Below are 12553 nucleotides of genomic sequence, written 5' to 3' on the forward strand. Positions count from 1 at the left end.
CAGAATGAGAGATTAGTAAGCACATTTGAGGAGATCACATTTCACAAAGGAGGGGAGATGGGCTATTCTCAGGAGCTTCTCTTGCCAATTCTCTCATGGATCGTGTTTTAGCCCCCCAGTAGCCTGGCAAGATGGGCTCCAGAGTGCGCTACCGGCTTGGCTCAGCATAGGCGAGTCCTTCACTTCCAGGAGACTGCCTCTTCATCATACCCAGCATGTACTCAGAGTCTCTTCTCCTAATCGTGTTGCTGTTAGACACACTTGTGTGTGGAGGTCGTTGGCCTCTTGAGTGGGGTGGCAATTCTCTACACATTACAGCTTGTGCTCTCATCTACCACGTTATTTGGCATCTCATAGGAATTCAGAGGGGCATTGGCAGCCTCCCAGATCTTTCATGTGTCCTGTTAGGTCTGGCTCGGAGTGTTACCAACTAACCATAGCCGACCCTCCCCGGGTCCTAGGCATGATCAATAAATCGTCCCTGTGTTGCTTGTGTAAGTGAAAGCTCCGCCTCCCATGCTTATCCCAGCTTTTGTTCCCCCTGCTTCCAGGCTACAGAAAGAAGTGCGGCTGGCACAGAAGATGGCATACACGGCCTACCGAGGTAGCCGGCAGTACTCCGTGCAGAGGGTGAGTACCGTTTCACGGCAGCTGGCATGGCAGATTACCAGCATGGTGCAGACTGGGGAGATGCATGACGCCAAATCCAAGGGGAGAAAAGCTTGGCTGAGGGTAGAGGTTTATTATGGGAAAGTACATTCGGAATGCTAGATGCCCTAGGGGTTAGAAACTGCTGCCGGACAAGCAAAGCACATACAGTGGGGGCGGGGATAAGAAGGACACCCAGGCAACGCAAATAAGAACAAGGAGACGGGAGCAAAGGGCAGACAAGTAAGTAGGCAAGGGAACCATGTACTAGATGAGCAATCTGCAATCCCACTCGGCGTGGGCACAGGTTAGACTTGGACTACCCACCGAAACAAGGGATGAGCAATGCCTCTGGCCAGATCCCGCTGACAGATACCACGAGAACCCATGGAAGGGGGGCAGCAAGAGGGCCTTCTGTGGTGCCTGCACACTAAGGCGTAAACAAGGAGTATGCAAACAAGAGACACAGCCTACAGCGGCTACTTTCTGTAGAAACAGCAGTCAACACACTGCTAAATGAAATACACCACCGGCCATAAGTAAGCAAAGACAGGGGCAGGCAGAGAGTGCTGTGCAGAGAGGCATAGGTGTGGGCATGAGAGGGCACTTACCAGATGCAAGGAGCCCAAGCGGAATGCAAGGCAGGCAAGAGAAAGAAGATTCAAGGCAACAAGGATGGGGACGCAGGAACTAGAACAACCGGTAGCAAGTGACTACACGTAGGAAACTGCAGCAAGTAACTCGAAACTAGATAGCTACAGAAATCTTTAGTAAGGAAATGAATGGAGCGTTAGAACTAGGCTGGAAACAAAGGAACAATTTGAAGAACTATAAAGCTGGAGAAGAGGGTTCCAGAAGAACTAGAACCTACGGAAAGAGGAGCAACCAGAACAAAGGCTACTCCTACATCCCATCCCCTTTCCTCCAAACTTTTGGGACATTCCGTCCTGTGGGATGGGACCGGAGCACTTTTTGTAAATAAGCATCATATTGAAAAATGTGTCCTTCTCTTTTTACGCGGGGTACCGCACACGGCCGTAACCCCGCCCTCATTAGCTCCGCCTCGCGCATCGCCCTTCAGTCCTTTTTGGGGGTGGACGCACTAGTCTTAGGAAAGATTTCGTAATTGTAGGTAATTTTCCTTCCATGTGGCAACCCCTAAACTTTTTGCTGTTGTTTTTCACCTTGTTCTTGACTTTGCCAGAGAAGTGCAGCCTTCTGCCGCACTCCTCTGGGCTTTCGTCCTTTCTTACGGGGAAACTGACATGCCCTTAAGACAGTCAGTACCGGGGAACGCTGTTTCCCGTAGTTTCTTTTATCATGTTGTGGCTTTAGTGCAACATGACACAAGAGGGCACTGTAAGCTAAGTTACAGCTATCTTGGGTCTCTAGCCTTCTACAGGCCCTAGATACTCGTTTAGGATTGTATTTGATCGGTGCAAGTGATTCAGGGACGGGAATGGTGGCAGCGATCGTTTCTTTGTATTTTGAGCTCCTTTTGGCGTTCTAAGCGCGTTTTCTGCGCCTAACCCAAAATGGTGGCCTGGCTCCCAAAATGGCCAGACCACGAGGCTCCTTTGTCCTGTCCGCTGACCGTCTTGCTCCCTTCACCTTCCCCAGGTCGAGCCAACCCGGGGCCTTCCTTATTTGGACATGTACTTTCCCGCGAAACACGGATGCTTTCGCAGGCTTCTACATGTCTTTTGTGTGCCTCCAGGGTGTGGGCTGGGATGATTGGTCCCAATACACATCCTGGGTGCCAGAGAGTCTAGGGTGGTGTGAATGCCTGGGACCACCGTGGTCCGTGATTGGTCCATGAATGGTGTGAGTGTTGATGAGCGGATCTCCCATTGGGTCCCCTCCGTTTTGGCGCGAAGGGAACCGTGGATAAGAGGGGGCTGGAAACACCACTACCATGTCGATCTCCTGAGTTCTCACGAACGAAGGAATACAGGAGCCAACTACCCTGCAACCAAGAGGCTGGACCGAGGAATCGTTGGTGACCCGCTGAAGGACTCCTCCTCTGCACTGCTGTCGCCTTGTGAAACCCTTTTCACCTTTGATCGAACCAGAAGGCCTGTACTGGTACTTCGACCCCTTGGAATAGCGGGAACAGCTATTCTCGGCATCTTCATCATCTCCTGCCAGTAAGCCTTCGGAAGCGTCTCTGGGCCATCCAGCTGACTGACCAGCTTACACGGGAGTCTTGCTCTGTAACCGCCGCCAGGTTGTGTAGTATTTCGAGTCCTTGTCACTCTCACACGCTTCGTACACTTGGCATTCCCAAGTCTGAAGTGAGTAGTGTACATTTGGCTCAGATACACACGGCCGCTCCGTTGCCCTGCTGTGGTGACAAAACTGTGCAGGTTTCTTCGATTGGGACGTCTTTTTACTCAACACGACGACGAGGCGTTCCCTGCTCTTCTGAACCTGCCAGCTGCTGAAACTGACGCGGAGAAGCCTGGGTCTGCTTGCATCGGGGACCGGTGAGTAGTTTAGCTAGGATCTGGTCGCCCTCCTGCAGGAGCCCATTGCTTTTCCCCGCTGTGAAAAACAGCACCCTTTTGCCGTACTCGGGCTCTGCTTCTGCCCACTGTGGAGGCTGCGCTTGAGTCGCAGAACTTGTTCTCCTTCATTTGTGCACTGAACTGAACTGCCTGATTTCCTTAGAAGAGACTCTCCTTTTGCCCGTTGGCACCAGCGTGTGCAGGTACTTTTGAGCACAAGGCTCCACTCTTCGCAGGGCTCGGACTTCCATCTAGTTAGTTGCCTCTGAAGACGAACTGAGTCTAAAGCATTGTATCGCACTGCCTGTTTTCCTTCCCTTGCAGGTGGACTACACATTTCGTGCATATAACGCTTGCGACTGTCGTATTTGTATATATATTGTGTTGATATGGTATGTGTTGGTTTACTATCGTTATATTGTGATTTTCTCGCTACGGTCATTGTTTTAAAGGCCTTAAAATAAATGTGTATATATTTTTTATATAACACCTGTTTGGAGTAGTTTGTAAGTGATCTTGCTTTGTGTGCTCATTGCGGGCTTTCAGTCACCCTCACCCCTCTTGAGACCTAGTCTTGACCGGCGCGATCGCTACCTTGATTGGTCTGGCTCGTCCAGAGGTTACCTTGTTCCAAGTAATTAGGTTGGCCTTCTGAACTTCTGCGCCACCAGGACAGAGTTCAGAAATCCGTCTTAACAAATTGGTGTACAGCGGTGGGATACGACTGAAGGTATCCAGTGTTGCGCACGAACTAAGGCATTTCAGGTTATTCCAACCAGGACACGTAGTGAATTGTTGTAGTATAACTTTAAAAAGGCCATAGTCCTATCTAACAGCATGGAAACAAATACCTTGTTAACTTTAAATGCTTCCAAATCAGAAACATTGAAGAAGATGTGTGCGGAGAGAGGCGTTTCCTCTCAAGGCACTAAATTGGAAATGATCCAAAGAATCGTGGCGTGGCAAGAAGCGCAGCTTGACGCTATAACTTCTGAGGACAGTGCAGAAGGTGGTGGGGCTGCTCTCACTGGTAGAACCGACGGTTCTGCCGCTGCACTGATCCATCGCGACCACGAGGACAGGGAGGATGTGATGTCTAATGTTTCCTCTGCCAGTGCTGATGGGGAGGCTATGCTTGAATTCAAGAAGCAAGAGCTGCGGTTTAGGCAGCAGGAGCTTGAATTCAGCATAGTCAAACTAAAAATCGAACAGGCAGAAAAACAAAAAGACAGGGATCACCAGTTGGAACTGGCCAAGCTTCAGTTTGCAAATGGGTCCTAGGGTCCTGGACATGGGTCTGGGGCCTCCTCTCATCCACGGTTTCCGAAAGATCTGCTCAGTGTGTATGAGGAAAGGAATGACATTATGGACTGGCTGAATGCGTTTGAGTATGCATGCGAAGTTCAACAAGTTGACAATGCTGATAGGATTGCATAGTTACTCAGCAGACTGCCCCATTCTGGCTGTAGTGCCATTATGGAAATGTCGAAGGCTGAGCGAGCTGATTTCGCAATGTTAAAGCAAACTCTCATTTTAAAGTTTGGGAAGACTCCGGCCCAATATTTGAAACGTTTCAGAGAGTATAAGAAAAAGGAAGGTGGTACTTGGGTATCTTATGTCACTGAATCCTTGAAAAACTTAACTGGCTGGGTCGAAGGTTATAAGGTTTCTACCTTCGAAGGCATGATAAATCTTGTCATGCTGGAACACATTTTTGCTTCTTCTTCCCCGGAGCTTAAGCAGCATTTGGCCGATTCGAAGGAGATAGATCCTAAGAAGCTGGCCATTGCAGCAGACTTATGGGTGTCACATCGAGTGTCCCATAAGGACAAAACTCATCCTGGTAAGCAGGAGGAAGGGAAAAAGTCCAAATATATGGAGGGTGGAGAATCTGCTAAATCTTCTTCCCATAAGGGCCACAAAAAGAAAAATAAGGGTAGGACACAAGAGAACTTACAGGGTAGTGGAGGTCAGCCTCCGAAACAAAACTCTGGTTACAATAAGCCTCCCTATGTAAACAGACCCAATGGATCTTGTTTTGCTTGTCGAGCAACTGACCACGTGAAGGGGGATCCCCGTTGTAAGGTTAGACCTTTGGGGGTCCACTCCGCTAATCTGGCCTTCTCCTCCTACGGGAAGAAGAGATTACAGGAGCATCCTTCTCCTCAGACTCATTTCCAAGCGGGATAGAGGCTGAGGTAGTTTTAGTGTCCCTGGGTTCCTGGGAGCCTAAAGTCGCAGAGGCTTATGCTAAGATTCCGGATAATACCAAGCACTACTTTAAAGACAGTGTGCTGATCAATGGAGTAGATACTCCAGCTCTTAGGGATAGTGGGTGCAGCCGCACTGTAGTGGATTCTACCTTGGTAGACTCAGAGGAAGTTGCCAGAGCTACTCTGATGCCCACTAAGTTGGCTGACGGCCCCCTCCGTATGTTTCCCGTAATACCTTAAATCTTACTTTAAATGGTACAGCAGTCAGGATTCCAGTGAGCATTCAGAGAAACGTCCCGGGAAAGGTCTTGTTAGGTAATGATCTCAGAGCTTTAGGGCTCGTAGGAGACACTGCCGAAAGACCCTACACACGGTCTCAAGCACGGGCAGCATTGGCCAAGTCCAATACGCCGCCCCAGCCGAAGGGGAAACCCAAGGCGAAAGGAGTCGACAAGTCACGACGAGGGAAAGAGAATATTCCCCCGAGCTCGCCTACCACTGCGGTGGAGGAAGTTGGTCAATCGCCCGGGCCTGACGAGGAGGTGGCGATGCCTGAAGTATTTGACCCCAACGATCATCCTGAACTAAAAGACTTGTTAGTTGAAGGAGGTCCTGATAGGGACGAATTCAGTAAAGGCCAACGTGAGTGCCCATCTCTGGAAGGCCTAAGGAGACAGGCCTGCGCCCAGCTTGAGGGTGAACCTCCTGGGACGCATAGGATTTATTGGGAAGGTGGACTCCTGTATAGCGAGCCCACAGAGTCTACAGAAGGACACCATAGGAGGTTGGTGGTTCCCCTTGCTGTTAGGCCCTTCCTCCTGCAGTTGGCGCATGAAGTTCCCCTTGCTGGTCACCTTGGTATGAAGAGGACCAAGCAAAGGTTATCCATGCACTTCTACTGGCCCAAGATGGGGGTGCAAGTAGAAAGTCACTGCAGGAGTTGTACCTCCTGTCAGTTGTCTGGTAAGGTTGGCGCGACAATCCAAGCTCCGTTGGTACCGCTCCCAGTTGTGGGGGTACCATTTGAAAGGGTAGGGATCGACATCTTTGGTCCCCTTGACCCGCAAACATCCTCAGGCAATAGGTTTATCCTGGTGCTGGTCGACCATGCAACCAGGTATCCTGAGGCCATCCCATTGAAAACTGTAACTGCCAAGTCAGTTGCAAAAGCTTTACTCGGCATATTTACTAGGGTTGGCTTCCCTAAAGAAGTTGTGTCGGATCATGGCAGCAACTTTATGTCGAAGTATATGCAGGCTATGTGGAAAGAATGTGGGGTCACCTACAAGTTCTCTTCTGCATACCACCCCCAGACCAATGGTCTGGTGGAACGTTTCAACAGAACGTTAAAGAGCATGATTGGGGCTCTGGAGGAGCCTCAGAGAAGAAAATGGGATCTTCTTTTACCATGCTTACTGTTTGCCTACCGAGAGGTACCACAGGAGGGTGTTGGCTTCAGCCCCTTCGAACTTCTGTTCGGTCATCCCGTACGGGGACCCTTAGCCATCGTCAAAGAGGGATGGGAGATGCCCACTCCTCCTGTTACTACCAACGTAGTTGATTATGTGCTAGGGCTCAGAAAACGGATGGTACTTCTGATGGGCTTGGTTAGTGATAAATTGAAGGCAGGGCAAGCGCTGGTGAAACATTGGTACGACCAGAAAGCTTCCCTCATCAACTTTACACCTGGTCAGCAAGTCCTGATCATGAATCCCATAAGGCCTCGAGCTTTACAGGACAAATGGTCAGGCCCTTACACAGTGGTGGAGCCCCTGGGTGAGGTTAACTATTTAGTGGACCTTGGAAGGCCTGGACAGGCTCCAAAAGTGTTTCACGTGAATAGGCTGAAGGCTTTCGTCCCAAGAGTCGAAATCGCAGCACTGCTACTGGCTTCAGATGTTGAGGAAGAGGAGTCTGAACCTCTCCCCGACCTGTTCCAGAGCGGTCCTTCAGATAGCTCCTTTGAGGGTGTCCGAGTGGCCCCTCACCTGACTTCTGATCAGGAGGCTGAGGTGAAAAGTTTGCTTAGGCAGTTTTCCCCCCTGTTTTCATAGTCGCCTGGTTTGACACCTTGGTGCAAACATAACATTGACACAGGAGACAGTGTACCTACCAAAAGTAGGGGATACAGGATGTAAGACAAAGTACGGTCTTATATTAAGACCGAGGTCAACAAGATGTTAGACCTTGGGGTGATTGAACCCTCTTGTAGTCCTTGGTCCAGCCCTGTGGTTTTGGTTCCAAAGGCAGGCACTTCTGAATTGAGGTTCTGCGTGGATTACAGGGCTCTGAATGCTGTCACCAAGACAGATGCACACCCCTTGCCTCGAACAGATGAGCTGGTGGATACTTTGGGTGCCTCCAAGTACCTCAGCACGTTTGACCTCACTGCTGGCTATTGGCAAATAGCTTTAGCAGAACATGCCAAGGAGAAGACAGCATTTTCTACTCCAGACGGCCTTTACCAATTCCGGGTAATGCCGTTCGGGTTGAAGAATGCCCCTGCCACTTTCCAGAGGCTTGTGAATCATGTGTTGAATGGGTTGGACGAATTCTGTCTTGCATATCTGGACGATATAGCAGTTTTCAGTGCCACCTGGGAAGACCATGTGAAACACCTCGGGATTGTGCTCCAGGCTCTTCAGAAAGCACACCTGACCATAAAGGCTAGTAAATGCCAGTTTGGACAAGGCTCAGTGGTTTACCTTGGACATGAAGTAGGTGGAGGGAGGATACAGCCTCTACCCAGTAAAGTACAAGCAGTACAAGACTGGCCTACCCCCACTACGCAAACCCAAGTGAGAGCCTTCTTAGGACTCACGGGTATTACCGCAATTTTGTGGCAGACTATGGCACCATAGCTGCTCCTCTGACTGCCCTCACAACTCTGAAGAAACCCAAGAAGGTAACTTGGACCGACGAGTGTGAGAAGGCCTTCAATGGCTTAAAAGACTCCTTGTGCCAGGCCCCTGTCCTCAGGGCCCCTGATTATCAAAGACCTTTTATCGTGCAGACGGACGCCTCTGACACTGGGATAGGAGCTGTACTATCACAAGTAGATGAGAAGGGTAAGGAACACCCTATCGGTTTTATTAGTCGCCAGCTTAAGGACAGAGAGCTCAGATGGTCCACGGTAGAGAAAGAATGTTTCTCTGTTGTGTGGGCCCTAAGGAAGCTGAGGCCCTACCTCTATGGGACCCACTTCACTGTGCAAACTGACCATAAGCCGTTAAAGTGGCTAATGAACATGAAGGGGGAGAATCCAAAGTTGCTTAGGTGGTCCATAAGTCTACAAGGCTTCGACTTCACTATTGAGCATAGGCCAGGTGTCCAACATAGCAATGCTGATGGGTTGTCCAGAATGTTTAACCAACCTGAACAAGAGACTCATCCAGGGGTGGATTAGTTCCCCCTGTCCATAGTCTGGGAGGGGCGAGTGTTAGGAAAGATTTCGTAATTGTAGGTAATTTTCCTTCCATGTGGCAACCCCTAAACTTTTTGCTGTTGTTTTTCGCCTTGTTCTTGACTTTGCCAGAGAAGTGCAGCCTTCTGCCGCACTCCTCTGGGCTTTCGCTCCTTTCTTACGGGGAAACTGACATGCCCTTAAGACAGTCAGTACCGGGGAATGCTGTTTCCCGTAGTTTCTTTTATCATGTTGTGGCTTTAGTGCAACATGACACAAGAGGGCACTGTAAGCTAAGTTACAGCTCTCTTGGGTCTCTAGCCTTCTACAGGCCCTAGATACTCGTTTAGGATTGTATTTGATCGGTGCAAGTGATTCAGGGACGGGAATGGTGGCAGCGATCGTTTCTTTGTATTTTGAGCTCCTTTAGGCGTTCTAAGCGCGTTTTCTGCGCCTAACCCAAAATGGTGGCCTGGCTCCCAAAATGGCCAGACCACGAGGCTCCTTTGTCCTGTCCGCTGACCGTCTTGCTCCCTTCACCTTCCCCAGGTTGAGCCGACCCGGGGCCTTCCTTATTTGGGCATGTACTTTCCCGCGAAACACGGATGCTTTCGCGGGCTTCTACATGTCTTTTGTGTGCCTCCAGGGTGTGGGCTGGGGTGTCTGGTCCCAATACACATCCTGGGTGCCAGAGAGTCTAGGGTGGTGTGAATGCCTGGGACCACCGTGGACCGTTATTGGTCCACGAATGGTGTGAGTGTTGATGAGCGGATCTCCCATTGGGTCCCCTCCGTTTTGGCGCGAAGGGAACCGTGGATAAGAGGGGGCTGGAAACACCACTACCATGTCGATCTCCTGAGTTCTCACGAACGAAGGAATACAGGAGCCAAGTATCCTGCAACCAAGAGGCTGGACCGAGGAATCGCTGGTGACCCGCTGAAGGACTCCTCCTCTGCACTGCTGTCGCCTTGTGAAACCCTTTTCACCTTTGATCGAACCAGAAGGCCTGTACTGGTACTTCGACCCCTTGGAATAGCGGGAACAGCTATTCTCGGCATCTTCATCATCTCCTGCCAATAAGCCTTCGGAAGCGTCTCTGGGCCATCCAGCTGACTGACCAGCTTACACGGGAGTCTTGCTCTGTAACCGCCGCCAGGTTGTGTAGTATTTCGAGTCCTTGTCACTCTCACACGCTTCGTACACTTGGCGTTCCCAAGTCTGAAGTGAGTAGTGTACATTTGGCTCAGATACACATGGCCGCTCCGTTGCCCTGCTGTGGTGACAAAACTGTGCAGGTTTCTTCGATTGGGACGTCTTTTTACTCAACACGACGACGAGGCGTTCCCTGCTCTTCTGAACCTGCCAGCTGCTGAAACTGACGCGGAGAAGCCTGGGTCTGCTTGCATCGGGGACCGGCGAGTAGTTTAGCTAGGATCTGGTCGCCCTCCTGCAGGAGCCCAGTGCTTTTCCCCGCTGTGTAAAACAGCACCCTTTTGCCGTACTCGCGCTCTGCTTCTGCCCACTGTGGAGGCTGCGCTTGAGTCGCAGAACTTGTTCTCCTTCATTTGTGCACTGAACTGAACTGCCTGATTTCCTTAGAAGAGACTCTCCTTTTGCCCGTTGGCACCAGCGTGTGCAGGTACTTTTGAGCACAAGGCTCCACTCTTCGCAGGGCTCGGACTTCCATCTAGTTAGTTGCCTCTGAAGACGAACTGAGTCTAAAGCATTGTATCGCACTGCCTGTTTTCCTTCCCTTGGTCCCTAGGTTGGCCTTCTGAACTTCTGCGCCACCAGGACAGAGTTCAGAAATCCGTCTTAACAACTAGCATCACCGGGAAGACCTTTTTTCTTTCCCGTTGTCCGTCTCTTCTGCTCCGGTTCTGCGGTTGCGTAGTCCCCCGTCTATGCCGGAGCGTCTGGGATTTGCCACTTGTTCTTCTTGCGAGCGTCGCTTTGCTAGTGCAGATCCCCATTCTCTCTGCTTGGAGTGTCTGGGACCAGATCACCATTGCGACTCGTGTTTCTTCTGCGACTCCCTTTCAGTCCGGGCACTTCAACGTCATCTTTGTAGGTGGGAGGAAACCTTCCAGAAGGTTCTTCCATCGCATTTCCAACTCTTCATTGACAGAAAGAAGAGACGCCCTGTAAGTTCTTTACTTTTCAGGGCACCCCGGCCAGGGGACTCCATCCCGGGGTCCTCCAAGTCCGGGAGGGGCTTCAAAACCTCTGTTACCGGGCTTATCCCTGAAGTGCCTCGCAGGCCTAATAGGCATACCAGGGTTTTCTCCATGGGTTTCCGCGAGGGGGGGCTGCCTATACCGGATCACGATCCGAGGTTCACCGATTAGGTGCTAATAGCCAGCATAGTCTTGCTGAGGCGTTGGGTACCGGAGTTCTCTCCGAGGTCTCCTTGTCTGGAGCTTCCCACACAGACACTGGGGTGCGCCCCGAGGCCTCTGTTGAGGCTTTCTGTACCGAACCACGGTTCGAGGCCCCTCGCGAGGGAGCTATTAAGACCGGACTCTGTTCCGAGGTTCCTCTTAACGAGGTTTAGGTATTTTATTTTTTATTTTTTTATTTATTTGCATTTATAAAGCGCACAGATCTGCCCTGAGGCATTGTGGCGCTGTTACAGAAGGCTTGAGCTTAACATACAAGGCTTGAACTTTAACATATGTAGGATGAAACAGTAGGTAGCATTAGTACAGCGGAGGAGGTATGGGACTGAGTAGTCCAAGCGTTTAAGCCTGCTGTGGTTACAGTGCAGGCTTAAGTGTGCATGTTGGTTAGAGACAGTTAGCAGAATAGAAAGGTTTCCAATAGAACTGAGAGGCCTGTAAAGGTCTTGTCTGTGAGGTGGATTCCTCAACTTTCCCGCGCTCGCAGAGGTACCGGTTCTGTTGAGGGGGCACAGGGAGAGTTTGTCGACCGTAACTCCTCTGTTACCGGCGTTGCTGAGGTTCCTCCTTTGGAGGCTAATTCAAGGGACAGGATGTCCAGTAAACATTCAAGGCCCCATAGCACCGGCTCTGCCGAGGATCCTTGTGTCACGGCTAAAATTTCAGTCAAGTCCCCTGACCAATCTGTGGAGTCAACTGCCTCATGTACACATGTGACGCAGTTCTCCTTAGATGTTCACAAAAGGACGGGCGTTCCTGCATGGTCTACAGTGGCCATTTTGGATTCTTCCCTCAGACCTACGCTATTGTCGCCGGGTGCTGGGAACCTTCTTTTTGGTGGACAAACTTATCCACGCGACAGTGAGAGTCTGTTCCGCCCTTCCTATGACTGGCGTGCTCTGATGCCACTACCACATTCGGTATCGCTTCCACCTACATCTGCCCCATTGGTCTGTGAAGACCCAGTTGGTGGCGGGATCTCTTGGCAGCCCGCCTCTCTACATTTGTGGGGTTATGTTCTTCATGAGAGTCCTCTGCCCACTCCGGCGCCTAAGGCCTCGGCAGAGGATGCCTTTTTTGGGAAATGTCATAGTCTAATGAACTCTGATCCCATGAGGGAGTACTTTAAGGGCCTCTTTAGGGAAATCTGCCCTCAGACTCCGTTGCCTGCCCCGACAGTTCCTGTCATGGTGCCTATTGCCCCGGCCGTAGCACCTCCTCTGCCGCCCGGCCCTCCTCCGGCTCTTCCGCCTCTGCCTCCCTTGTCACCGGTGGACAAGTCTTCAGCAGAGCGTGATGTCAATCTGACGCCTGTCGCGTCGCAGTTGGGGGATCCGGATGCTCTAGACGACCCTTTGGCAGATCAGGACAGTGAGGACCAGC

At 50.9% G+C, this 12553-nt stretch overlaps 1 protein-coding gene across 2 annotated transcripts in view; it reads left to right on the forward strand.

Moving 5' to 3' along the window:
* LOC138521991 (uncharacterized) overlaps positions 1-12553 on the forward strand; it is a 523182-nt gene that overhangs the window by 438154 nt on the left and 72475 nt on the right. For both annotated transcript variants that reach the window (XR_011283205.1, XM_069635182.1), the window contains exon 6: positions 552-630. Coding sequence is in view for 1 of the 2 variants with exons in the window: in XM_069635182.1 (XP_069491283.1) it covers positions 552-630 (79 nt within the window). In the remaining variant the exon portion in view is untranslated. The remainder of the gene's footprint in view (positions 1-551; positions 631-12553) is intronic.

The sequence above is a fragment of the Ambystoma mexicanum genome, chromosome 13 (assembly GCF_040938575.1).
Source record: "Ambystoma mexicanum isolate Mex_15411 chromosome 13, UKY_AmexF1_1, whole genome shotgun sequence".
Taxonomy (NCBI): domain Eukaryota; kingdom Metazoa; phylum Chordata; class Amphibia; order Caudata; family Ambystomatidae; genus Ambystoma; species Ambystoma mexicanum.